Source organism: Mesoplodon mirus, assembly GCF_964341445.2.
Source record: "Mesoplodon mirus genome assembly, chromosome: 3".
NCBI classification, from domain to species: Eukaryota; Metazoa; Chordata; class Mammalia; order Artiodactyla; family Ziphiidae; genus Mesoplodon; species Mesoplodon mirus.
In genome coordinates, this window is record NC_138978.1 from 154919247 (window position 1) to 154947127 (window position 27881).

General features: G+C 44.0%; 1 protein-coding gene across 1 annotated transcript in view; it reads left to right on the top strand.

Annotated features, from left to right (window-relative positions):
- SMYD2 (SET and MYND domain containing 2) overlaps positions 1 to 27881 on the top strand; it is a 49253-nt gene that overhangs the window by 10272 nt on the left and 11100 nt on the right. Inside the window, exons 2-6 of the mRNA XM_082615028.1 lie at positions 8900 to 8963; positions 18781 to 18891; positions 21280 to 21340; positions 22037 to 22161; positions 27190 to 27257. Of these exons, the coding sequence (XP_082471154.1) occupies positions 8900 to 8963; positions 18781 to 18891; positions 21280 to 21340; positions 22037 to 22161; positions 27190 to 27257 (429 nt within the window). The remainder of the gene's footprint in view (positions 1 to 8899; positions 8964 to 18780; positions 18892 to 21279; positions 21341 to 22036; positions 22162 to 27189; positions 27258 to 27881) is intronic.

Here is a 27881-nt window from a genome sequence, read left to right on the forward strand (position 1 = left end):
GTCTGTTTCTACTCTGTGGCCAGAATGTTGAAGTGAGTGGTATTGTTAAGAACATTTTAAGCTTTTAAATAGTTACATTTGTATGACTTTGATTTTGTCCTTTTCCTTGATATTTAATCACCTCGGTGTTGTAGAACTTAGGGCAACAGCAGTTATAGGAGAATCTAGTATTGTGTTCGTTACAAAGCACTGTTGATAACATCTGTCATTTATTGTACCATTGGAAGAAATGGTGGCTGTTGCGTATTGTCAGTTCCTATATGAGAGAACTCATTGGTTGTTTCTTTCCTTTTTTTTTCTTCTTTAAATTGCGTATTTATTTTTTCAGCTTTAAAAATGTGGTAAAATATACATAAAACTTAAGCATTTTTAATGCTTTACAATCAGTGGTATTAAGTAAATTTGTGTAACCATCACCACTATCCATGTCCAGAATGTTTTCATCACCCCAGACAGAAATTTCCTATCCTCTAAACATAACTTCCCATCACCCCAACCCGAGGGGCCACTCTGAGAAGGGTCGCTCTGGAGGGAGGCCCCTCCTCAGGGCCCTGCCTTTCCCCAGGACCCGGTGCCCCACTCAGCTGGCACCTGCCAGACACAACACCAAAATGCAGCCCCCAGCGGCAGCCTCCTCCCTAGCATTTTCTCAGACTTAAAGCCTAGAACAAGTTAAGCAATTATGTGCTGCTTTAACCTCCTCTCTCAGTACTGCACCTTCAGAATGAAAAAGTGAGGTGGACAGTTACATGTGATGTAGCATCCTTGATGGGATCCTGACACAGAAGAAACACATGGGGGAAAAACTAAGAAACTCTGAACAAACTATGTACTCTAGTTAATAATGTATCAATATCATTTCATCAATTGTAGCAAATGTACAACTAATGTAAGATGTTAACAATAAAGGAGATTGTGTGTGTGTATGTGGGGGGCTGTAATGAGGGCACTCAGTACTCTTAACTTTTCAGTAAATCTAAAACGGATTGATTGCTTGCCACGTTGCAGGACGTGCGGGATCTTTGTACCCGACCAGGGATCGAACCCGTGCCCCCTGCAGTGGAAGCTCGGAGTCTTAATCACTGGACTGCTGGGGAAGTCCCTAAAACTGTGTTTTTGTTTTTTTTCTTAATAGAGTCTATTAACAAAGGAAGTGAGGCAGGTCTGTTGTGATGATCTCATGACTGGCACACACACGATGTATTAGGTTGTTTATACATAGAGGTTGTAGAGTGATTACTAAGATCAAGATAATCAACACATCCATCACCTCACCTTGGTAACTTCCTTTTGTGTGGCAAGAATGCTTAAGCTCAACTCTTAGCAACTTTCAAGCATACAGTACTCTATTATTAACTGTAGTGACTGTGCCGTACAGTAGATCCTCAGACCTTATTCTTCCTACAACCGAAACTATACCCTTTGACCTGCGTCACCCCGTTTCCCCCAGGGTCATCATTTTATAACAAGGTCAACCATTCAGTGCTGACCACCAAGCCCAGCTTTCTCCGTGTAAATCACAGCTCCTATTCCAATATTGGGGAAAACCTATTAGTTGCTGCCTTACTGCCCTAAATATTTCCCGCCTCCCCAGAGGCCCTGGGCTCTAACTTTTAACAAGCCTCAGAACAAAGCCTGATGCCCAGGGGAAGGTTCAGCCCTGCTCTGGGAAGACGCTCCCCCAGCAAGTGGTCCCATTTTCACCGTTACATTGTGGATTAAAGTGCTATGTGGAGCATCTTTCACTGTTACACAAAAACCAGTACCCTGGATATTATCCTTGTCCCCTGACCAGGGTTATAATAGGGTTCTGCCGCAATTTCTCCAATTTTTATTTCTCTCAAATAGAAATTTGCTAGTGTAACCACCCTGTCTGGGTGGGAGGCTAACTTTGTTTCTGATTGTCTTATTTCAACCCGTGGAGAAGTTACATTGCGCCACTGGGGCTTTTTTCCTTTTCTCTTTTTCATTTGGCTGGGACTGCCTCTGTTCAACAGAGCCTACTTGTCATTTCTTCTGTCACCGTTAGTTAAAAGTAATTGTTATTGCAAACCCACTCCATGCCAGTATCATTCTCTTTCATGGGGAAAACCCACGAAGCATTCATTTCAGTAGCAGAAAGGAGGGAGCTTGCAGGATCAAATCCTTTTGATCTCCACCAGCAGCGCCTGTGGCAACGCATTTAACTAGCAGGAGTTGTTAATTACAACCCTAACTTGTTGATCTTCGTGGCTTCCGAATTTTAAAAGCAAGAAAATTAATCACGGCGTGTGTCTCCTGCAGTAGAAAATGACAGGAGCGCGTCTTCTAAGTTCTGTCCCAGTCACTAATAATCAGATACTTGTGTTTTCCTATAACATTTCTTTCCTCCCTTTGTGGATAGAACCATTTCTTAAGTTCAAAGAGCCCGTCCATTCACAGCAGGATAGATGTTTGCCTGTAAAACAAAGGCTTTAGAAGCATAAATCCTCTAACTATGAGTCTGAGTGACATTGTACTGAATATATTTCAGGAGTTGACATCACTTAAAAAAAACACACACAAAAGAATGAAGGCTAATTAAAAGTCTAGTAGTCGTAGGCTTCACGGGTTATTTTCTCATTTAATTTGCATAACAAACCTATGAGGTAGAAACTGTATCTTTACAGTGGAGGAGACAGGTTCAGAAAGCATTCATAATTTGCCCAAGATCACACAGCACCTCAAGCACCAGAAAGAAAAAAGGACTTGAGTTAGGGAAGTAGGGAAAGTAACTCATCATTTCCATCCTACATTGTGAAGCGGGAATCAGGAGGAGGCGGAAAGAAAGCTGAGCCTTTCTTTTTTAAAATTTGCACCTGGCTTCTAGAATATTTGCTCGTCAGAGTTAGAAAATACGGGGTCTGCCACTTTATTCTGACCATCATCAAGGTAGCTAAACAACCTAATACATCCTGTGTGTGCCAGTCATTCTTAAGAAGAGTTACATTGTAAAGTCTGCATTGCAGCAAAGAATGCTTCAGCACTCTTCTTAGGTGAATTCAGCACTCAGAAACACTCAACCCAAATGGATGACCACAGGCCTAGGCCAGTGGTTCTGCATTCTGGAAGCACGTTAGATCCGGGTAGTTCTCTAAAACTCCCAACACAAATCAGTCTGCTGAGAACTGCTAGACACAACCCCACCCCCAGACGGGCACATGCAGCCGAGGTTGAGAGGTTATGAGTGTGATTCACCAGTAACTTTCCTTTCGTTCCCTTCCTTTTCAGTTATTTCGCTTCATTCCTCCAAATGACCTTTATTAATCTTTTCTCTGAGGGCAGTTTTCTTTTCTTGGTTTTTGCAGTCTTTCCCCAAACCTCCTGGACAATTCAGATCAGGTTACATTGCAAATGAAAGATTTACAGCTGTGTCTTCTGCAGGAACGGAGTTTATTCTAAAAGCCTGTATATTCCTACAGTGAAAATGGATCTCCCATATGAAGTTTCTCTCTGGCTAAACTTTGCAGTCAGCAATAGTCAAACTCTCACAGGAGCTCTCTCTTTCTCTCTCAAACACATACACAGTGCACGTTCCAGCTCAGCAAATTTTAGTTTGGGTTTCAACCATTAGACTTAAGAAACGTGTACACCTCTCCCTATGAAAAGCTATGGGAAACTACCCCATTTCATCGAGAACTGCTATTACCAAATAGATCAAAGTGGATTCTTATGCCATTCACTCTCCGTAACTGGCTTAGCTTCTCTCCTTTTCTACTGTGAAGGCAGTTTGGCTCAGGAGAATCTTTGCTAAGAAAATTTACATTAGCCAGGTAGATGACTCCATAAGCATATATACAGTAAAATCTGCCTCTGAGCCAGGCAAGGCTTTTCTGTTGTTTGTGAGAGCTGCAGTGTTCTATCACCCAGGTCCCAGAGGACACAGTCCTGCTTGGACTGGCCCAGTGTCTGAGAAACACCTGGACTTAGCACACTGAATGAGACAGAGGGACCTTCTTTGCACAGACTGAATACAAAATTAATCCTTATTTTATTCCAGTCTGCTTCAGATGATATTGATTCCTCTGGAATAGTTGATTGAGAGACCCTCTATGGGGATGCTCCCTCCCCAGATCTCATTTTCAGAAATGATCCTGGATTCTCCCCATTGCATCTTTGAAGCCAGGTAGCATTAATGGGATACCATTGGAGCTGGGACATTATGCAGACCAGAGTAAAGAATGCCTCTATTTATACTTTGTTATTACTGTTATCCAGACACATAGATTATTTTTGTTTCATGTCACAGTACTCAAGGAAGGATATTTTTTTCACGATGGAGACATAGTATGTACCTTGATGTGTGAATTCTGATTCTACTACCTTCTGAATAACCATGTTGGGTTAGATATTTCACCTCTAGGATCCTCAATATCTTCATTTGAAAAGCGGGAATAATAACTTCTTCACAGCTGATGGAATTATTGCAAGAGATCAGCTTTCAAACTTTTTGGTCTTTTTTTTATTGGAGTATAGTTGCTTCACAATATTCTGTTAGTTTGTACTGTACAGCAAAGTGAATCAGCTATACATATACATATATCCCCTCTTTTTTGGATTTCCTTCTCATTTAGGCCACCACAGAGCACTGAGTAGAGATCCCTGTGCTATACAGTAGGTTCTCATTAGTTATGTATCTTATACGTAGTCTCAATAGTGTATGTATGTCAATCCCAGTCTCCCAATTCATCCCACCCCCGCCCTTCCCCCTTGGTATCCATATGTTTGTTCTCTAAGTCTGTGTCTCTATTTCTGCTTTGTAAATAAGGTCATCTGTACCAATTTCAGATTCCACATATATGCGTTAATATACGATATTTGTTTTTCTCTTTCTGACTTACTTCACTCTGTGTGATAGTCTCTATGTCCATCCATGTCTCTACAAATGACCCAATTTCATTCCTTTTTATGGCTGAGTAATATTCCACTGTATATATGTATAACGAAGGTCTTAAGAGCCCTCGCTACCCTTAGAAATTGAGAACTCCAAAGAGCTTTTTAAATTTACCTTGGTATTTATCAATACCATATTTGTATTAATAATTTAAAATAAAGAGTATTATAAAGCGTTTATTTATTTTAAAATGACAGCAACCATTACTGTTAATGTTACTTTTTTTTTTATGAGGACTGTTTTCCAGAACAAAAGAATTAATGAGAATAGTGGTGTTTTACAGTTTTGCAAATCTCTTTAATGTCTGGATTTCCAGAAAACAAGTGGATTCTCAGATATGCTTCTGAATTCAGTCTGGAGAATTATGTACTTTTGGTTGAAGTATGTGAAGGAAATCTGGCCTCAAATAAATATGTAATTGGGAGGGAAGGAGTATTTTAATAGCCTTTTCAGTTAATTGCAGATATTCTTTGATTCAACACTAGAACTCAGTAAGTGATTTTGTCTTAAAGACTAGTTGTAATGTGCAATCTGAAGCCATCTGTGAATTTTATGTACTCTGATACGTAAAATCCCTTAGTCCGTCTTGTACTTTGAATGACTCTTTTACCCATGCGTAATTTTTAAAACATCGTACACTGGTCATTTGGAAAACATTGGTTCACTAAATTATGTAGACCTTCTAAAACTTTATTTCATCAAACCACATCAAAAAGTCATAATTATGAAAACCACCACCAGTCTCATCAGACGAGAGACTGTCAAGCCTAGGGCGACAGATGTATGTTTCCAAAATTTTAATTTTTGCTCAAAAGCCCAAATTTTATCATTGGCAACAAATATTGCTAGTTATTTTGCTTGATGTGATGGGCTCACTTCATTCATTTCCATAATATAGCTGCCAGATACACAAGTCTGAATAACCAGTTTGTCTAAAGTTGTTCTTTCAGGTAAAAGTGGTATTTCAGGAAAACAGTGGCTAGTTCAGTTTATGGCTCCAGGGATGGCCAAGAGCTCTTCCTTGAGACAGCTCTCATCCTTCAGTAGGAGCAGAAATGCTTCCTGCCTTCTTCCCATTTCATCTCAGGATGTCAAAGAAAACACATACCAAAGAGTTGAGGTTTAGTGACATTAATATTTGTTACTGCTTCATTAGGGATAATCTTTTTTTAAAATTTATTCAAGTATAGTTGATTTACAGTGTTGTGTTAATTTCTGCTGTATAACAGTAATTCTGAGATATATATATATCTATATACATTCTTTTTCATGTTCTTTTCCGTTGTGGTTTATCACAGGATATTGAATATAGTTCTCTGTGCTATACAGTAGGACCTTGTTGTTTATCCATCCTATATATAATAATTTGCATCTGCTAATCCCAACCTCCCAATCCATTTCTCTCCCACCCCTCCGCCCCTGCTGGCAACCACAAGTCTGTTTTCTATGTCTGTGAGTCTGTTTCGTAAGTAAGTTCATTTGTGTCATATTTTAGATTTCATTAGGGACATTTTTAAGTGATGCTGGCTTTTCCCCCCCTTGCTGTAGTGTGTGGAAGTGAGGAATACAGTGACCACTCGGACAGTTTGGTGCCACTGCTTTGATTTGTACTAAAGCATTGCAGGTTTCACCCTCCAGGCACCTTACACCTTCTAGAGCGCAGATGTCAAGACATAAAAGGCAGTAGTAGTATTCTGGAAATAGTTTTCACCTCACGGACTCCCTGAAAGGGTCTCCGGGCCCCCAGTAGTCTACAGACCACATCTTGGGAACCACTGGGGTGGACAGTAGGAATTATGTAACCTCTCGCCAATCCTGACACGTTAGCTCTTTCTCCCTGATCTTCGTTGTTTGTGGCCGTGGACTTGGTGACTGGCTGGGCTGAATGAAACCCGGCCTTTGGGAGATTTATCATGTTGATGAAATCCCACTAGAGTTCTTCCCGAGCTCACCAGAGCCCGTTTGCTTTTTTTCTCTCTGGGATGTTACCTTGAAACTGAAAACAAACCTTGGTTTCATATGAGCTTTACTGCTGGCATTTGTGCAGGAAGATCTCTGTGTATAATCCTTGTTGTTTTGTATGGTGTAGAGCTAATAAAGACATTATAATTTCCTAATCTTTTATATCAAGGGGTCTTAACTCTAGTTTCAGAGCTAGTCCATGTATAGACTTCAGGTGACTCGTGAGCCTTTGAAATTTCATAAAATTTTCTGTTGTTTTTTGGAGGGTTGGGGAGAAGGTGGGTTGTTGGGGAGAGTTAATAGCTTCAGATTCTCAGAGAGGTTTTGTGATCTCCCCCCATGCAAAACCAGACCTTAACTAGTGGTTGTTTCAGATGGACGTTGTTATGGGTAGGACCTACCCATCCATTGCCCATTTCCAAACGCACTTCTTTTTGGAAAGAATTTTCAGAGTTCCCTCCTTGGTTTTGCCCGTCTCTACATGCCATCCCTTTGGCATTCCTTCACGGTCCATGTCACTTAGCACTTGCTCACAGCTCACTTCATGGCTGTCTTCACGCACATCTGTCCTTTTCCTCTTGGCATAAAATGCAGGAGGGCAGGGACCGTTCATCTCGTCCAGATGTATCTCCTCGGAGGGTATTTCAGGCTGGAGAATATGCTCAGCCAAATCAGTGGGTTCCTTTTTGAACCACTGAGATGTGCAAACTTGGAACATTTATTTATACCTCAACCACAAGATGCGTTTTTCTCCCACACATTCTTCAGTCTGCTTCTTGGAACCCAAGCGCTGTCATGAAAACTGCAAGGCAGTCTGTTTCGTTCCAACAGTAGCACTTTTGGAACACTTTGCTGATTCCGTGGGAGTAGTGTGGTGACTACCACTTGCTGACGAGACGCAGAGGAGGACTCTGCAGCGTGATTATATGTATATCATGAAATATCAGCTCTCCGGGGAAGCTGCAGAAGGGATGGGTGTGAGGGGGCTCCGCTGCAGGGCAGGGGGCACCCCTGACGGTAGCAAGAGTGCTCTTCGCGGCATCAGCATTTCTGTAAGTCAGAAAGCTGGCTTCAGTGTGGTGGGTGAGAATCAGACAGCGAGCTTTACAGATAGTGCTCTGATTTAACCATGTGGTGGTTCCCCGCCTCAAAAAAATTTTTAGGAGTTCTATCGTATGTGGTTTAACTTAGAGGCTTCACAGTTTTTGAAAAAACTGTGGCTTGTCTAACGCAGCAAACATACCAGCACCTGACAGTTGGGAAACAGCAATATCCCTGTCCTCTGTGGGAAGCAGGAAGGTAAATAATATGGTAATGAACAGGGAGGACCGACCTAATTCTGACGAGGCAGAAGAATTGCTCAATAGGATACCGACAACGTGGATGTGCGTACCAGTCAGACCTGGGAATATTTTATTCAGGAATATGTTCCCACTTGCTGGGTTGCATGGTTTTTAAACTTAGCTTCCCGGACAACATTTGAGTTCCTGACATCCTCCATCCTATCCTCTGCATCACTTGCGTCTCTAAATACTAAAAGTTGCCACTCACAGTGCATTTTCACCAGTGTGGGTGGACCCCGGTCCTCCATCTGTACAGACGCAAACTTCCAAGATGGCTTTGTTTATTTCAGTCCCTGTCTAACAGGTGAGAAAATCAGGATGTAAGAGCCTTTGACTTGCCCCGAACTATTGAATGATAGTGCAGGTGATGTTAACAGCTGTGGTGTCCCAGGCCAGGCTCATGAGTCAAAGAGCGTGTCATTCGTCTCTTTGGAAAGTGCCTTTCATGCTGTCGGGGTCGGTAAATGTCGGTGCGTGTCCTCTTTGACTAACTCACTCCTACTCAAGGGCTGAATCTGGTCAAACTCTCCTTTGGGAAAATGCCACCTATCCGTGGGAGAGCAAGGTAAGGTGACTCTTGGCTCTGCTTTCGGACCAGATGGCTGTTGCTACTGCATGATAAAATGTGCAGCTTCACGTTTCCCTGCCTCTCGACACTACAGTGCCCTTTCTGTTTTTTAAGGAAAGAAGGATTGTCCAAATGTGGAAGATGCAAGCAGGCATTTTACTGCAATGTGGAGTGTCAGGTAGGTGTTGGGCCAGCTGGCAGGGAGGGCCTTGTTTCCTCGGAAGATCGGGACCCAACATCCTTCTCGTCCTTGTCACGGCATCCCAGAGCCCTCCTGCAGCCAGAGCTACAAAGCCTCCTTGTGGCATAGGAAGTGGCTGGGTCCCCCTGTGTGCTGCCAGTGATGACGGGCAGCCAGCAGTAGCATTTTGGGGCCACACAGAAGATCAGAAATAGGGGAGCCATGTTGGATACAGGCATGTGTATCACTAAGGTTGACAGTCTGCCCCCCAAGACTACCAGCAACAGACGGAACATGCAAAGATGACCGATGAAAAATGTTAAAATGCTATCTTTAAAATTGTTTAATCTTTACTATCACAGGTCTGTATTTGTATATGTCCCTCTAGCAGGCCACACGTTGCACTTGGTCTGGTCTAACCCAGCCTGATTCCAGCTAGACTTAGGTGAGCCCCTGGCACAGCCTTTGTACAGCCAGAGGCGAGCTGCTCTGAACTTGGACCTGGAGACCTGGGGATGGTGCCTCGGCAGCCATCAGTGCTGAGTGGGTCCTGGAGGCAGGTTGCATGTAGACCATGGGCCATCTGGCTTGATGGATACGTCTCAAGGGAGTCTCGGAACACGGGACTGGGAAGCTCAAGGGGGAGTTTGGAGGAGCTCTTGGTAGATTCTTTGAGGGACGAGGAGTGGTGTTTTCCAAACTTTTCTACTTGATACTATATAGTTATACAAAATGTTCATAGATATTTTACAGAAAAAGTGTTCCATGTTCCAGCAATTTGAATTTGGGGAGAATATGATCTTTGATTTCAGAATACCCTCCCCAATCTATTTTTTTTTTGCGGTATGCGGGCCTCTCACTGTTGTGGCCTCTCCCGTTGTGGAGCACAGGCTCCGGATGCGCAGGCTCGGCGGCCATGGCTCACGGGCCCAGCTGCTCCGCGGCATGTGGGATCTTCCCGGACTGGGGCACGAACCCATGTCCCCTGCATCGGCAGGCAGACTCTCAACCACTGTGCCACCAGGGGAGCCCCCCCAATCTATTTTTTTAATGGAAACCTGCTGATACTCCTTGGGAAATGCTGATGCCATTAAACAATGGCTCTGTATGACAGGGAGGATTTTCAACATATCTGTACCTCTTTTTGTTGTTTTTCTTCCCATACTTGGTGTCATTCCCATCTGTCCCCTCCCCCCTCCCTGGTCTGCCTCATTACCCACGATTTCATTTTTTTCTCTCTCTCTTCTCCCTATGCAGCTGGTCTCTGAAAGTCTCCAAAGAGTGTTATTTGCCAGTGGGAGAGGTTGCTAAGCTCCGATGTCTAGCATGTCAGTGTCATCTAACCGTAGAGCTCCTGTCACAGGGGCCCTGGCGAGAATGAAACACAGGCTGAGTCACTGGCTTGGGAAGGTCAGCCTTAGTTCTGAAGGCCACGTACACAGTCCCTCTCCCTGTGGGCTTCCAGAGGCTGTCAGCCTGTGGGGCAGTGAGAATATAGATGGGTTTGTCGTTGAGTGTTTAGGGAGTGTGGCTTCTTTTGAAGAGGAGAGATCATACTTTGCCCCTACGGATCATACACAGAGAATTCTGTGGTTAGATTGCTGCGACATTGGAGAGATCAGTGAGCCCTGGAATGACATGATTTGGTTCCAGGCCTGATAAGTTAGCTGTTTCTGTATTTAAGTTAAACACTTAGAGAAGAAATAACTCATGACGTTCTGGTTCTTTAAAGAAGCAAGCTAGTAACTTACAGACAGTTCAGACTTTTGAAACACAGAAGACTAGGAGGACATGGTCCCAGCTCTGCAAATGACTGGCTCTAGGAACTTCATAGGACATAGGCAATTCAAAGGACATCTCAGAGTCTCCGTTTCTTTAAATGTAAATGAGGACAGTGGCCCCTATCTTGATGAATTTTGTAAGGACCAAATGATTTGACAGATATGAAAGTTCTATGTAAACTGTAATGCTGTGTACAGGCGTGAGGGCTTATAAATAATAATATTACAGTAACTCAGGCTGGACTGCAGCTTAGCTGTATGCAGAGAATAACGTATACAGCGTATGTTAGATTTAAGGGGCTTGTTTTTTTCTTTTTTTTTTAACTTTTTATTTTATCTTGGAGTATAGCTGATTAACAGTGTTGTGATAGTTTCAGGTATACAGCAAAGCGACTCAGCCATACATATACATGTATCCAATCTTCCCCAAACTCCCCTCCAGGCTGCCACATAACGTTGAGCAGAGTTCTCCGTGCTATACAGCAGGTCCTTGTTGGTTATCCATCTTTTTTTTTTTTTTTTTCCCGGTACGCGGGCCTCTCACTGTTGTGGTCTCTCCCGTTGCGGAGCACAGGCTCCGGACGTGCAGGCTTAGCGGCCATGGCTCACGGGCCCAGCCGCTCCGCGGCATGCGGGATCTTCCCAGACCGGGGCACGAACCCATGTCCCCTGCATCGGCAGGCGGACTCTCAACCACTGCGCCACCAGGGAAGCCCGGTTATCCATCTTAACTATAGCAGTGTGTACATGTCCATCCCAAAGTCCCTGACTGTCCCTTCCCCCCACCCGAGGGGCTTGTTTTTTTCACCTAAGAGAATGGATGGTTTCTAAGAACTTGAGATCCCTAATGGCGTACGTTGTATGAGTAATGCTTGTTACAAAACGCTTGTTAACTTCTCTGATGCGCTGTAAACTCCGCATTAGTATAAAATATGAGAATCTGTGAGATGCTGAGCTACCTCGGGGTCTCCTGATCGGGCCACTGAGCTGTCTTCCATTAGGCCTCACCAGGTGGCATTGTTTTGATGAATCATCGTGGTCCAGGTTGGGGTCTTGAGGTGGCCATTGTGGTCCCCCTGGCTTTAGAACCTAGTCTCCCAGATTTGCACACTCACAGTAAGAGGTGCCCTGCCTTGGAAGGTTCACAGTGATCGAGTTCATCAACCCATGTTAACCAGATGCCTCTTTTTTCTTTTCTTCTTCTTTTTTTTTTTAAAGAAGGTTTTCTTTTCTTTTTTTAATTTTTTGGACGTGCAGCGCGGCAGGCGGGATCTTGGTTCCCCCAGCAGGGATCGAACCCGTGACCCCTGCAGTGGAAGCGAGGAGTCTTAACCACTGGACCGCCAGGGAAGCCCCCCAGAATGCCTCTTTATTACTTTACAGTAAGCAGCTTGAAGTCTGTACGTTCTCCTCCTGTAGACAGATTGTACAGGTTAAAGCATAATGCTATTGCTTGTAGCAAGGAATCCCAGGATGGGGGATACAGTGCCGTGACTATAAGTCACGTTAAAGGTCTGGGCCAAGACAGCTTGCTGTGTCCAGCCTCGTGACGTGCAGTCTTCCCCGCGTGTCGCCCAGGTTCGGGGCTAGGACACAGTCAGTCCTCAAGAGCACTTCTGCAATTCAGTTTTCCTGTGCTCTGTGAAGCATCTCTCGTGACAGAAGTAGCCTCCTAGAGGACAAGTGATAACACAGCTCCCAGAGCCACTCGTTTTCTAGAGGTGAGGCTGGATTTGACCTGTAAGTTTCGCTTTTGTTTCATCTCTCTCCTGTTGTGGAAGGAAGAGGCTAATAGTCATTAAGGTGTTCTATCCTATGGTACTGAAGAACTGAATAAGTGCAGGACACTGTATTACAATGAGATAGAATGGTCGTAAAGGTTTAATCAAAGTAAGTGCCTAGAAATAAACGGCTGTATAAGGGCTTCATCCATAAAATCATTAGGGAGGAATCTGGGGCATTTGCTCCAGACAAAAATGTATTCAGGGTTCTGCCCAAGGGACTGCTTGGATAGGATCAAAGCGGAGACTCTGCTACAAGTGGCACAGAACAAGAGCAGCAAGGAAGAAGGTAAATGAGTGACTCTCCGCCTAAGAAAGCATGGCCCTCAGCTGCTAGTCATTCACTGGGCCTTCTTCAAAGGCAGACCCCACCCACCTGGAGTCACCAGGGGGTCGGTACCACACATCAGAGGATGGGGTTGGAAAGGAGGTTATCAGCAGATGAGAAAACTGCGCCCACACTGGTTGGGTGACCCACCCAAGGGGACACAGCAGCAGAACCGAGACCAGACTGTGCAGGCTGCCTGGGGAGGGCTTTCACTGCTTTCCAACACTGTGCTTGGGGGTGCTGAGGACCCTCCAGGAGAAGAGGCACTGGGGGAATGTATCAAAGACTGAGAAGTGGCCTTTCATTGAGGTGAAAGGGAAGACCCCTTCCAGTGGTGTTGTCTTTCCAGAAACCTCTCCAAGAGTGTAAGGCACACATCCTTCCACAAGCGCAGCATCTTAGGAGACCCTCAGCACTGTGTTTACTCTCCCCGGGCCCTCCTCTCTAATTGCAGGGCTTTAGGATCGTGCTTTGTTGTGTACAGTTTGGCTCTGTCTTGTCCCATTTCCTTTCCTCTTCATTCATGTGGCTCAGTGTGATCCTGCCAGAGGAAAGATTTTAACTGACGATGCATGAAAGGGTAATGGGAGGAAATATAAAAGAAATAGGAATTCCTTTTTAGTTAGGCTTGGTTTGTAACCTGTGTGGGGTTTTTTTGTTTTTTTGGTTTTTGGGGCTTTTTTTTTTTGGGTTACGCAGGCCTCTCACTGTTGTGGCCTCTCCCGTTGTGGAGCACAGGCTCCGGACACACAGGCTCAGCGGCCATGGCTCATGGGCCCGGCCGCTCCGCGGCATGTGGGGTCTTCCCAGACCGGGGCACGAACCCGTGTCCCCTGCATCGGCAGGCGGACTCTCAACCACTGCGCCCCCAGGGAAGCCCCTGTAACCTGTCTGTTTTAATGAACTATATTTATTTTTATAACTATGCCTGGAAAGCTAAGTGTATTATTCACTCACTTAAGACTTTTTCATTAAATCGTACTATGACACGTTGAAGAGAATAGTTTTAGGAAGTTATTACATAGAGGAATTGTGGAGTAGAACTTTCTAGGGTATTATTTCTTAACATTAACAAATAGAAGAAAATGATTTGTGTTTTGTAAGTAGAGGTGATAGGATTATGAGTGTGCTTTTGAAAGTAGGAAGGGGCATATCCCAATGGAGATTTTAAAAAGCATGTGTGAGGAGCTTGTGATCAAAGATTCGCGAACATTCTTGACTTTTATCATTGATTAGAAAGTAACTGAAGTGTAGAAAGTGTCCAAGAGATGCTCCCATTACCCTGTCGTTGTTTGGGTGATTAGTGAGTGGGGCCAGAGTCATAGGTTTAGTCCTGGTTAATTTCGCTTTGTCTTCTTAACCCAGACACAGGAACCATCTTCAACAGAGCCACTCTTTTTACTAAATGGTTAATATCACCAGTAGGAAAAAACGTGTAGGAATGAATGAGTGCATCCCAATCACTCTTTTATGGGAAGAGAAAACAAAGCAGATGTCCTTGTGATGGGGGCTCAGCAGTGTCTGTCATCTTGGTGTGAGATGGTCACTAAGCCCCTGATTCCCTCTTCATTCTTCCTCTCGCAGAGAATGGTAGGAGAGAGCAGCAAGCCTGATATTTTCTTACTGTTCCACATTTTAAGAAATCACCTACGCGTGCTGCTCCACATTGCAGGAAATCACCTATGTGTGTGTACAAGTAGACATGGTCTAGATTGAAAGCCCCATTAGAACAAGAGAAACACCAAATGCGAGAGTTAGAAAAGGGGACGTCACAATAAAAATCCGGTCTTCTTACGCAGGGAGGCAATATATCGTCTGCTCAGCAGAAAACTGGATGACATAACAATCACTCTTTTCTTCCAGTGTTGGAAGTGCCGGTGTACCATGAAACAGTTTTGCAACTCTCTTTACGCATCTTTAAGCATTTTTCTCCATGCGCAAAAAGGAAAGTCATGCAGAGCTGTTATTACATTGGCTGAAAATGAACTAGAAGTTTAAAAAGTGTACCAAAAAATTCCCTTACTTTTACGATAGATTTAATTGTTCAAATTAATTGCATGAATAACCTGTGCTCAATATAGAAAAATCAGAATGTAAAGACTGAAAGAAGAACAGAAAGAGTAGCCATACTTCATAATTTTATCCTTCCAGAGAAAATCACTAGTAACACTTTAGCATGTGTCTTTCTGAATCCTTCCTGTGCATTTATTTGTATATTACTTTCCTGGGAAATGGGATCCATTTGAGTTTATATAAAATTTTATAAATATTGCAATCAGGCAAGGAGTAACAGCTTGAATTTTGAAGAAAACTAGTAGAGAAAGTTTTGGAAAAATGGGCAAAAATGTTTTTAAAAGCATAAAGCGTTGCAAAATCATTCTGTGTACAATGAAACTTCCAGTACTAAAAAACAAAACAAAACACAAATAAAGCACTATTAATTGATAAGACTTATTCCTATCCATCAGGTTAGCTTAATTTTTTGTTTCAATTTTGTCCAATATGATTGTTTATAATTTCTTATGGGGAAAATTGGGGCAGATTATATCAGGATATGCTCAGAACCTAGGGGCAGATTATATCAGGATATGCTCAGAACCTATCTGACATTTCTACCAGATGTTCTTCTCCCCGCTGCTGTTTTTTTTTTTTTTAAGAATTAAAACCGAGTAGTGCCATTGTGGCACATCTCTGTCATTTCCACCTTCTGACAGAAAGTGAAAACTTCTTTATCACCTAGTAAATTTCCCTTGATGAAACTTATATGATTCTGCACGTCCTTGAATTTACCCAGCTGTCTGATTTAACTGCTCTGTGTGGGGCTGTATCACATTCCGGGTGCTCTTAATTTTACCTTGTGTTCCGATATAGTCATAAACTACTTGAAGTCAAAGACTCTGTCTCCCACCTCTGCCTTTACGGTCAGTCGAGGGCTTATTGGATGAATGAAAGAACCAGCAAATGAACAATTACCAGCGTTTGTTGAGAGCGCAGTGTGCGCCAGGCGCTGGTCTGAATGCTTCTTGTGGGTTAGCTTATTTGCTGGATCCCCACAATGACCCATTGTGGTTGGTTGCATGAATGCCTAATTATCCCATTTGAAGGTCCTATATTTGTTGGTAGTCTTCAAGCTTTTGTGTCTGATTATCACCGTTGGAAAGCGTAAAATCATAGACTCAGAATTCTGGACCTGCTAAATAACTTAGGGATCATGTTATTGACAGTCAAGGATATGGATGCAGAGGGATTAAGAGGCCTGCCTGGTGTCACATAACTGCTTCGCTGCAGAGCGGGGGTGAGAATGCAGGTCTCCCCAAGCCCCAAACCAGTGTCCTCTTACCTCACAGCACTCTGCTCGCCTCCAGACCGTGCCCGGTAGTTAGGTTCCCTTCCCTTTGAAGACATTAACATCAATAAATGTCTACATTGTATGTTACTTTTTATTCACATTAGTTTGACATTAATTCTATTAATAATATGTAAGTCATATTAAGAAATGTTAGTATTAAACTTATTTCTCCCAGGAGCTCATTGTTAAACACCAAAAGACACCACCTACAATTCGGAAAAGTAACATCTTCAAGGCCCTGCAGAGACCTTGTATTAGCGTTCCTGGGGTCATAGTGCACACGTGTGTGTTCATAGTTGTCAGTTATCCATCTGTCCCCAGCTGGTGGTCCTCACTTCCCTTGGATATCCCAAGGCCAGGTTTGAAGCCCTCTTTGACTTTCCCTTTTTGCCTTGCATTTGGGGAGGGAGCTGGTTTGTCGGCTGGGAGCTAGACCCACCTGTTCCTACCACATTGCCTCATCACCGTGCTCTCATTTTAGGCTTTGGCTGAAAACAGATCCCCTTCTCCCTTGTGCATATCTTGTCATTTCTTTCTCCCCCTGTTCTTAGTTATATTTGGCATGGTGTTATTTAACTCTGCAGAACATCTTGGCGCAGAACATCTTGGCACAGAACTTGAGCCAAGGGTCTGTGCCACGGGCTGCCTTAAATCATTGTGACATCGTGTCTTTCCTATATTTTGCATGGGGGAGGGGAGAGAGACATCTTCATTCATTCAACAACTTTATTGAGTGCCTAGTAAATACCAGGCACTGTTCTAGGTTCTGGGGTAACAGGCGTACACAAAACAGACTAATAAGGTCCTTTATTTTAGTGGGAGCGGGAGGGAGACATAGTAAACCCAACAACTAATCAGTGTGTAATATGTCAGGTGGTGAGAAGTACTAAGAAGAAACATAAAAGCAAGGAAAGGGAGAGTGTTGGGGAGAGTGCTGGTTTTGACAGAGTATTCATGGCCGGTACCTTGAAAAGGGGCATCCGAGCAGAGACGTGGAGGAGGGAGGGAGGGAGGGAGGCGGATGTCTAGGGGAAGAGGCATCTAGCCAGGAAATACTGCAAGTGCCAGAGATCTCCTGGCAGGAGCAAGCATGGTCTGTTCAAGGAGCAGCAAGGAGACGTGGTGGCCAGCGTGGAGTGAGGTGAGGGAGCATGGTGGTGGTGATGAGCTCAGAGTAGTGGAAGCGGGGGGGCACGGGTCATCTTTAAGTCTTGGCCTTTCGCTCTGAGGTGAGAAGTCATTAGAAGGTGCTGAGCTGAGAAATGGCAGGATCTGAGTTGTGCTTTGCAGAATCAATTACTCTGGCTGCTCTCTGGAGCAGAGTCGGGTGGGGGCAGAGGCAGGTGTCCAGGCAGAAGGCGAGTAGCCACCGGGCGAGGTGTCGGGTCTGCAAACCCAGTAGAAAGGTTGGGGGGGGGGGCGGTGAGGCAAGAAGTAATCAGAGGCTAGGTGTATTCTGCAGGCAGACAGGATGGATTTGCCACGGAGATGAATGTGGAGTGGGAGGGAGAGAAGAGAGGCAGCCAGGAGGACTCCAGGGTTCTGGCCTGAGCACCTGAACCATCAGACTTGCCATTTTCTGAGGCAGGAAAGGCGGAGGGGAGAACACAACGGTACCCAATTCCGTTGCGACAAAGAGTGTCTGCAGACTCGCACTGAGTCCTCTCCCACAGCCTCTCAGCCCCATCACGCCACCACGGTGGGCTTTTATTGGAGCCCGTGTGGTCCAGGCAGTTCCCAGTCACCCCACAGTAACCCTGTCACTGGTGCCGGCTTCATTCTTCATGCCCTGTGCTCAGTGCCTTCCTCCACGGCACCCGCGTCCTCCTACCTTCCTCAGCCTTCCCATCTCGAAGGGGGCATCTCCACCCTTCCAGGAGTGAGCACACGCCCTTTACCCCCCCAACCTGGGGCAGAAAGCTTCAAGACAAGGGATAGAAAGGAGTACAGTTCTCCTCTTTTATCAAATGACTCTTCAGGAAGTCTGTGTTCCTAAATATTCCCAAGAGTTGCCCTGGCCAGACTCTTAGAGGGCCCTTGACAAAGCCCTCATTTGTGTTTTGTTTTTATCACCTGTGAAAGGGCGCTGTGCTGTGTCTGTGTAGACACACACAGACTAGGTGCTGTGTGTGTCACTTCTTGGTTATTTGCCCTGATGTGAGAACAGAGCCAGAACAGAACCGTAGGTAGCAGAGCCAAAGCAATGGCTAATGCCAAAGTCACTCACCCCTGTGACTTGACAGCAACCAGAGATAATGGAAAGGTATGTGTGTTGTTTGGAATGATGAGGGGCACGAGATGCTTGATGAAACAACACAAAGCAAATTTTCTCTTGCCAACAACCTTGGCCAGGCCTGAGTCAAGGTTATACAGCCACAACTATCTTAAAGGATGTTTTCATCTCTAGCTTTTGTGAGCATCATCGTGTTTTCCAAAAGGAAACATATTTCACTTGACCTTAGTAGGACTTATTGCATCCTCTCTTCTCGAACTTTATTGCAGTATGTGTGTGTGTGTGTGTGTGTGTGTGTGTGTGTGTGTGTGTGTGTAATAATTGTTTTTTTCACTTTCCCAGAGAGAAGATTGGCCCATGCACAAGCTGGAATGTTCTCCCATGGTTGTTTTGGGAGAAAACTGGAATCCCTCAGAGACTGTAAGGCTAACTGCACGGATTCTGGCCAAACAGGTGAGGAATTGGGATCACGTTCAAGTGTGTTTTATTTTTATTTTTCTTAAAGGTCAGAAAGATGAGTGAGTGACCCATGTGATCATCTCTCGTTAAGTGTCCTTGGGACCCCATTTCCGGTCACATCCAAATGCATGGGGTTGGGAACAATGCTGCACGTGTGAGCTGGTTTGTTTGACCTGTGCAGCTAGGATGTCACTTACCCCAGGCCAGGAACATAGCCACAGTTACTAAATTCTGAGCTTTTTATGAGACAGGTTTACATAGAAAACTACGGCCTTTCAGGGCGTGAAAACCTGACTGACCATAATTAGAGCGTCCTAGGGAACCAGACCGGCCTTCGAAGCTTTGCACTGTTCCCATCTTTCCCCAGACACAGAGTGCACGCTGCTCCCCACTCCCTCCGCCCCCGTCCTGTGCTGGGTCCTGCTCCTCTCGTCCTCGCTATTCGCCCTGCCCTGGGGTAGAACAACCAGCATGGCGTGTGCAAGGAGAGGAGAAAGGAAAGGAGCAGAAAAGTAGAAATCGAGGCAAGGGGAGGGGGGGAGGGGGGGATGAAGACAGCCATCAACAGTTTCCTCCAAAGATGAAGCCGGGGCTGGCGGTCCTGACTCCCCCCAGGTTGCTCAGGCCTTATTGATTGCATGATAATGAGACGCCTGATCTTGACAGGACCAAACTAAAAGGAGGGGCGGAAAATGCCATAGGACTTGTCCTTGTGACACGATGAAATGGGCCACACGGAGCTTAGAAGGTGTCTGTCCACGGAGCTGCTTGCTAGTGATAAGCAGGGGGCAGGGCCTCGGTACTGTAACTCTTTTAAAGCTGAAATTTCACCTGCCTCTTCTTTCTGTCTTCCCCCGCCCCACCTCCTTCCGTTTAAAACTTTGTTTTTTCCTTCATCGAAACCAAATGTGATCATGACGAGCTCATATCTGTCCCCAGATCAAGTCAGGCTCCTCAGCATCGTAAACAGAAGGACATTTCTGACCTCTGAAGTCATGCTTCTGTTATGTTCAGCCTGGGTCAGGTGCTTGCAGACATGCGCCTTCGCTGGCATCAAAGCTGGCTTGTAGAGTGAGACCGAAAAATCAGAATGCTTTTTTGCTGGAGGAGGTTAACTTTTGGGTCCTTACCAAGTGTCATCTTTAAATATATGCCAAATACTTGGTCGGAAGGAAAGGGTGGGAGAAAATGGTGTGACTGGGTGAGGTGTCAGGGTAAGTAAGCCATCTGATTTGACCCATAAGCATCTTGGGAGGATTGGGTGACCAGTCTGCTGGTTCCCCCCCAGCCCCACCTCCTGACGTTATTGAAAGTGTGGTGGTTAAGAATTCAGAAGGAGCTGGTGCCCTTTCTGAATGAAGAGTTTTCCCAGGCAAAATGACTTCCTAATCTTATAGAAATGGATCCCGTGAATGGGAAGATTTCCGCTCTAAAAAAGAACTATTGAAATGTTTTGGCACCAGGAGGGTAGTCTGAAAGCTATGATGAGTTTATACCAGTTTCATTCAACTTTTATTATAATTACTACTATGACTAATAGTCTATTAAATGACAAGTTACCTGGCCATCTTTTCATCCCTATAGGACTTGATGATTAAAAAAAACCCAGACCATTTGTATTCTAGTCACTTGCAAAGGATTCGGGGAGACAGGCTACCCAACTACCAAGGGGAAGCGTAGCATGTTAACTAGGAAGGTGAGAGCGCCCGGCTGGACCACCTGTATACCCAAGTTGAATAGCCCGATTACAAAGACACGGCCTTGGGCCAGCTCTTGAGCTCCGCGTTTGAACTCTTGTCAACACCAAGTTTATTCATGTTCTCAAAGCCTGGCGGGTTTACTATTGTCAGCTCCTCTTGGGGTGTCTAGAACAAAGCCGGCAACATGTTTCAAGTGAATCTGGGCTCACGGATACAACCCAAAGTGTTCTTTTTAAAACATGGAATTTGAGATCATTTTAGCTTATGCTTAAAGAAAGTGCAAAATGGATGGGGGGTTTGATTTTGTTCCTTTTTAGAAGGAGAAATAATAAATGGGACGGTTCATCTGTAGACTCGGTCCTTTTAAGTCAGGGACCTAAAAAGTTGTTTTCTAGCCGCCGTTCTTTCCCATAACAAGCATTTTTGAGCCTACTGTGTGCATGGCATTATCAGGGTGCTAGGAACGTGGCAGATGCTTTTAAAAAGCTTTTCAAAAGCGTCCTTTGGATTTGGATGTTTAGGCAAAAGCTCTCAGAGCCCAAATGGCAGACTCCTTGGCCAGCTCTCTTTACTTCATTCAGAACTATTGCCTTTTTCTTCATGTTGATGTACAAGTGAAAGCACTGTTTTTTGCACGAGGTGTTGAAATCTGTGTCTGTGTGATTTCTTCCCCAATTACTAGAAAATCCACCCAGAGAGAACACCTTCAGAGAAATTGTTAGCCGTGAAGGAGTTTGAATCACGTAAGTCTCCCTGTGACTGGCTGAGGAGTTATCTTACCCACACATTATCTGTGAATTAGACAGGATTGAGGAAAGGAAGAGATAGCTGGATTCTTAGTGGTGGGGGGGAATTTTACAATTACCAGTTTTTATTTTGACTTGTGTGCTGTTTTGAAAAATGAATATAACTTTTTTTTCCTGAGTTGCTAGGACTGCTAGGAAATAATTAAGGGGAAGTAGGAACTTACAGGATGAATTGTTACATCCTACGCTATCTCCTGCTGGCTCTCCTGGCATGCTGAGTAGTTTTTGGATCTTTGCTGAATTGCAGTCCTGTAAACAGCTGACGTCCTTACTGAAAGGCATTAAATCAAGGGCTGTCCCCTTTCTCGATCATGACATAGACTCCAGGGCCACTCGGGGGGCCCTTGACTTGACCAAGCTAGTTATCGGTCATCACCACTCATTCCTGACCTCGTTGCTAATGGTCAGTTGAAATTCCCTGTCCTGAGTGACTTCCAGTTGTCAGAGGAAGAGAAGAAAGAAATGGCGCACTTTTCTTGCCCTAGGGTTTATCCGTTAGACCAAATGAGGAGGAGGAATATTTCCTGGGGGCTCCACGTATTTTCTTTTCCCGCTTCATGCCATTTACAGTACCAAAAGGATATAGCTAGAAATCCAGAGTTTTCTCCCAGCTGAATGACGGTTTATCCACAGATCTGGATAAATTAGACAATGAGAAGAAAGATTTGATTCAGAGTGACATTGCTGCTCTCCATCACTTTTACTCCAAGCACCTTGAGTTCCCTGACAACCATAGCCTGGTAGTTCTCTTCGCACAGGTAAGAATGTGAGCATCAAGTGACACGTAGCCTAACCTTTCCCCGCCTGAGTCCCTCTCCCCAGCACGTGGTCGGTGAAGATGAACGAAAGTAGAATGATGGCATCTGCCTGGCAACATGGTTCTTGAACTGTCGGGCCCTGTTTTGCATCACCTGGCCAGGTGTCCTTGAGCAGATCAGGGTGGCACCTAGGAAGTTGATGGTGGCACATAGGAAATTCACCCTACCTCTGCCTCCTGCTGCAGGAAGGGTTTATGAAAACAGAGGAGTTGCCAGTGCCTCAGTACCATGGCATACTGGAAGCTCTTTGAATAGAAAAGACCATTTGAGGTTCCTATATTAAATTTTACTCTTCTCTTAAACCTTCCCTTCTGACAGCAGTGGGCTTTTTTTGGTTGGTTGTTTTTGTTTTGTTTTGTTTTGTTCCTCCTACCAACACTGTATGGATAAATAGAGGCAAATGCAGACGGCCCCAGGAAGGACAGTCACCACAGAGAGGGGCCCAAGTGGGTCTACGTACAGGAAGTCTTTCCTGATGGTTGCTAAGAAATCCTATTTAGAGGAGCCTAGGTTTACCAAAATCAGATACGATAAAAAAAAAAAAATTAAAGAGTCTTCTAGACAAGAGCAACTGAAAGGTGCTAAGGCTGGTTGCCAAATCAGCCATTTGGAAAGGCCGAGGCTCCGTTGGGCACGGCTAGGACACGAGAAGACAGTGCAGCCGGCACCCTTTGGCTGAACGCAGTCTGGCTGCATCAGTCTTCTGTTACTGTGAGGGTGGCTTTCCCTGGCATGACTTACCAGATCGGATTTCTCTCCCTAACGTACCCTTGCGTTTTCCCCTCCAAGCTGAACGTGTAGTTGAAGGTGACCTTCCCAGAAAGAGAGATACTGGAATACTGCTCTGTGGGCACAAGTAGTTACATTCCCCTGCCAGAGCCTTCAGTGCCTAGATGGATAAAAGAGCTTGGGTAGATACTTACACATTTTCATCTTAGGACAGAGTAAGCATCGCCTATATACCCCTTGACCCACTAATTCCATTTTTAGGGATCTAGCCTAAGGAAGTAATCAGAGATTATGGACAGAAATTGACATGCAAATTGTCTATTGCGTGGTTCTTTTTAAAACCAAAAAAAAAAAAAAATGAGAAGTAAAAAAAGAGAAAAATAAAAGGAAGTACATATTATAAATGGTCAGCCGTAGGAGTTTGGTAAATAAATTTTGGCTTAGCCTTACGATGGAAGGTTACGTAGCCTTTATAAATTACATTTCAAAGAATATCTGAAGATGTGAAAAACACTGATGATAAAACGTTAAGTGTAAGAGCAGGGGAATGTGTAATATGAAAATTTACTTATGTAAAAAAAACGTTGAAATGGAAGTTCACTGTTGGTTATCTCCTGAGTTGTGGAAAATTTTTGCTTTTTTGTTGGATGATTTTTCTGGATTTTCTACAATGAGCATGGATAACTTAAGAAAATACTAAAAAGGAGAAACGATGAAAAGCACCCATAGTTCTCCCACTTTAAAAATTGCACATATCAAGAAAGAAGTGAGTCATCACCACTTCATTCACCTACTTCAACCCCTCTGCGAGAAACACAGTTTGATGAGTTCCTTGATAGACTTTATGTGGATATATTTCTATTGTGTGACTGTCATAATCAGAAAAAAACGCTGTTCTTGGTAAAAGAAGAAATGGGTTCAAGTTATGAGTGTTAATAGACATAATGAAAAACCTTCCTGATTTCATTATATGATCCTGGGATTATTACAGCATATTTCCCTAAGCATCCTAAGACAGTGGATTTGGGTGACAGTACAAAGTTGGGGAATTGACTTCCCTTACATTTTTTAAAAAGCTAGATACATGACTTCTTTTCTGGATTAGATGAGGCATGGTTCTGTGAGAAAGCAAGAGAGATGAAATAAATATAGGTATCTTTTCACTGCTAGCTGTGGAAAAAATAACTTTCTTCCAACACAGTAATGCATGCTGATGGGACTTCTCAATGTTGACATAGTAGATATGGGACCATAGTTACCAAAAATCAAGGCACTTGGTGTCACAAGCAGAAATATATTTGTGCTGAAAATGACTCAGAGTCCTTGAAATTTGGACTGACTCAGAAAATCCTGGAGATAGAGACAGATATATATATATACACACACATGCACACACACACATATATAACTATAGGTAATTAATTCCTTGAAAGACTTTATACTTATCAAATCATAATATCCACTCTGAGATTGTGTGTGTACACATAGGTGCACATACACGCACACATACATATCTTTTTTCCATATATAAATTTGAAAAGGGACATTCAGTACCCTCAAAGACAACTTTAAAGCAAAACTGAAAAGTGCTGTTCCAGCCCCATACCGCCTTCTGGTCCTGCCTTTCAGCCCTCAGCTGCATGTCTGCTGTTCCAGCCTCTGAGCCCTTTCCTCTCTCTGGTTCGTGGGAGGGTGTTGTGGGTTAACTCGTGGCCCAGCAGCAGCTGGCAGCAGTAGGTGACTGCACTCCTTCGGCAGCGCCGAGGTGCATTTTAATCACCGGGAACATATGCATGGTTGGGAAATGTATTTTTGGTGTGCAGCCTACATCTAGTCTAAATGCTGATTATGAGAATAGCTTCAGTAAGGCACTTAACGCCTGATTTGACTTGAAAAAACGGACGATGGCCTATGCATCTTTCTTAACAGGCAAATTCACTTTTCTTCCCTAGGGATATTTCAGAAGGGAGGGAAAGCTAGCAGGCAAATTGCTATGCAAGTTGGCTTAAACACCATTACCACCTCCCAGAAAGGAACAGTGATGGCACTTGTGCTCACAGGAGCCGTTCTTTGCAATGAAGAAACACACTGTCTCCTCCACAGTGAGAGGAGGGCGGCAGAGGGAATAAAGCCGACCAGTGGTCGTGCACCACTGAAGCCTGAAAGCATTTGGAGTCATAGACAGTCCAGCTGAGAACCTCGAAGAGGAAGAGATTACGAAGCAAAGGGGCAAGTCTCCTTCCCCGACCTCCCAAAGCTAGGCAAGAGCTGTCGGTCCCTAGATCAGTGGTAAAATTGCTAAATTCTCTCATTCATTCTTCCACTTTGCAGACGTTTGTTGTCATCCTGTGGGTACCAGCCACTGCTGAGGCATGTTAGTATCCAGTCTGAGACTGGGTATAGAGCATTCAGTTCCTGGTACGGTGCGGGACGCATAGTTCATGCTCCAGTAAATTTTGTTGAATGAATGAAGGTGCTGATTTCCTCTTAACATAATGTTGGTTGATGGTCACTGATTAATGATATGATAGTTGGTTAATGTCCTGATGACAGAATAGGTTAGAGTACCTGAAGCTGGCACAAAAAATAGTATGCTAAGTCTTCTACATAAAAATGCCCAACACCTCAGCATTTCAAAAACTGTATATTGTTCTCCTAACCTACAGTCATCTCTTTTTATGTTGAAAATTGTAAATACTGATTGTAAATGTGTTGAATTGTAAAAACTGCAAGTCAAACCCATCAGAGCCTTTACTTCTCTGTGTGCCAAGATTTCCAAGCCTTTGACACTGGCCCTTCAATTTTAAGTAAAATTGAAACATTAAGAATCAGAGATCAGAACAATTTTAGAAGAAGCATGGTACAGTGAAAAGAAACACTTGTGTTTCTGATGGCTTTGCTATCAGAATGTCTAGTTTGAATTTTGACTCCTGTTCTGCCACTTGCTACTTATATGGCCTTGAACAAGTCACTTAATCATTGACTTCCCTGAACCTCAGTTTCCCCATCTGTAAAATGGGTTATGCCAGAGTAGTAGTATGGATTTATGAGAGGGTAAATATGCAGCACCCAGCCCAGTGCCTAGCCCAGAGTAAGTGCTTGGTGGGTGCTAGTTTTAAAAAGCCCATCCATTGGCCTGAAATGCGCCAGTGTGGTGTGTCTGGTAGGAAGGAGCCTGGCTGCAGCTCACGGGCTGAAATCATTCAGCACGCAGGCTTCACAGACAACCTCATAGCTGTGGGGGAGGGCAGGGCTCTCAGCCTTTGCCACTGGCTTTGGGTGAGTCACTGCCCCTCTCTGACCTTATTTTCATCATCTGAAAAGTAAAACGACCGAATCCCCTTCCAGTTGTGAAGTTTTAGATCCAAATGAAAAACACCCACCGAATTAACTGTCTCCCAGGAGCCTGGGTGTTCCTGGAGAGCACGGATTTTGGCCCGTTCTTCCTTCTCTGCACAGTTGCCCAACATATAAGGGTTCCTCAGTGGATGTCTGTGGAAAGAGTGAGTTTATGAAACAGCCTGAAATTGGGGAAGTATCGTCCTTATTTTCAGCCTATGAGCTCTAAATTAGACTTCCAGGATGTTGAGAGCTGCCCTTGGTGATTTTCAATGTAATATTTCTTTTCAAAGATGAACAAGTAGCCAGTAGTTGATGTGGCTGAGGCATGAAGGAACATTCTCAGTCCCAAGTAACTTCAGGGCCTTGGTCCCCCTGCCTCTCAAGGGGATGGACAGCAGTTGGATTGGCTACGTAAAGGCTACTGGCTGCCTCACCTTATGAGCTAGGTACCAGGTTAAGTGACTCCTTTTTTTAATGGAGGAGAACCGAGGGCAGAGGGACACGGCGATGGGCTTAAGATCCCACACCGGGTCTGTGGCATAATTAGGATTAGAGTGCAGATGTCCTGACTCCCATGCAGGTCTGCAGACTTCAGTCCTTGGAGCCTTAGTGGTTTGTTGTGCTCTTGGGCTACCATGGGCAGGTGGGCAGGTGGGCTAGACTAAGGGTGCTTCAGCACTGACAGTTCTGCTTATATTTGTTTACACATGAGACTGATCTGTAAGCTGTGTTTGAACATAAGATATCTTGGCCAAAAGAAAGGTTTTCAAATCACTAAATCAAACATCTTCCTAGTTAATTTGTTAAAGGTCAAAATTAAAGAAATGATTTCTATCCAGAGAGAAGCTTTAGCTCATTTTTTAAATTCTTCTGTCTCCCCCTCCTTTCTCACTACAGGTTAACTGTAATGGCTTCACAATTGAAGATGAAGAACTTTCTCATTTGGGATCAGCAGTATTTCCTGAGTAGGCTGAGTGTGACTTCATTTTTTTTCTTTTTACTTATTTATCACTAATTTGAATTTTTTTGATTTTTAAATAAGCTCCCTAACTGCATGTGGCAGACATGAAACTCCAAGTGAATTAAGTCCCCTTTTAAATTATGCCAGATTTCAAAATATTTCCCCTGCATTTAAGGATCTGAAGGTAGTAGTTAAGACAACAGTTGCTTGGTAAGTCCTGCTAGGTAGAGAGTTGTTATTAAAGAATATTTGAGAGTGTGCATAGAAGGAACAGCCCAGGCCCTGCTGAGAAATTTGCTTTTTGCATATCTGTGGTTCTGGGAATCTTTGGGTTTCTTGCACTCAAAGGAAAACATTAATAGCCAAGAATTGGCTGTAGACTTATGTAGAGACTATGTAAGCTTCTTGTCCATCTGTCCTTTTTGAAAAATACCAGTATAGAAACAGCACATTTTGGAGGGAGGATATGCTAAAGTAGTGAACTAGGGAAAAATTTCAAAGAACTGTAGGATTTTTCTTTATGTTAGGAATACTCAAGTAATTCAAGAAAGGCCAGCCAGTTGAGCAATGGAGATCATTATAGCTCTGATTGTAATGGACTGCCAAGCATGGCTTTGTCGTTATCTAT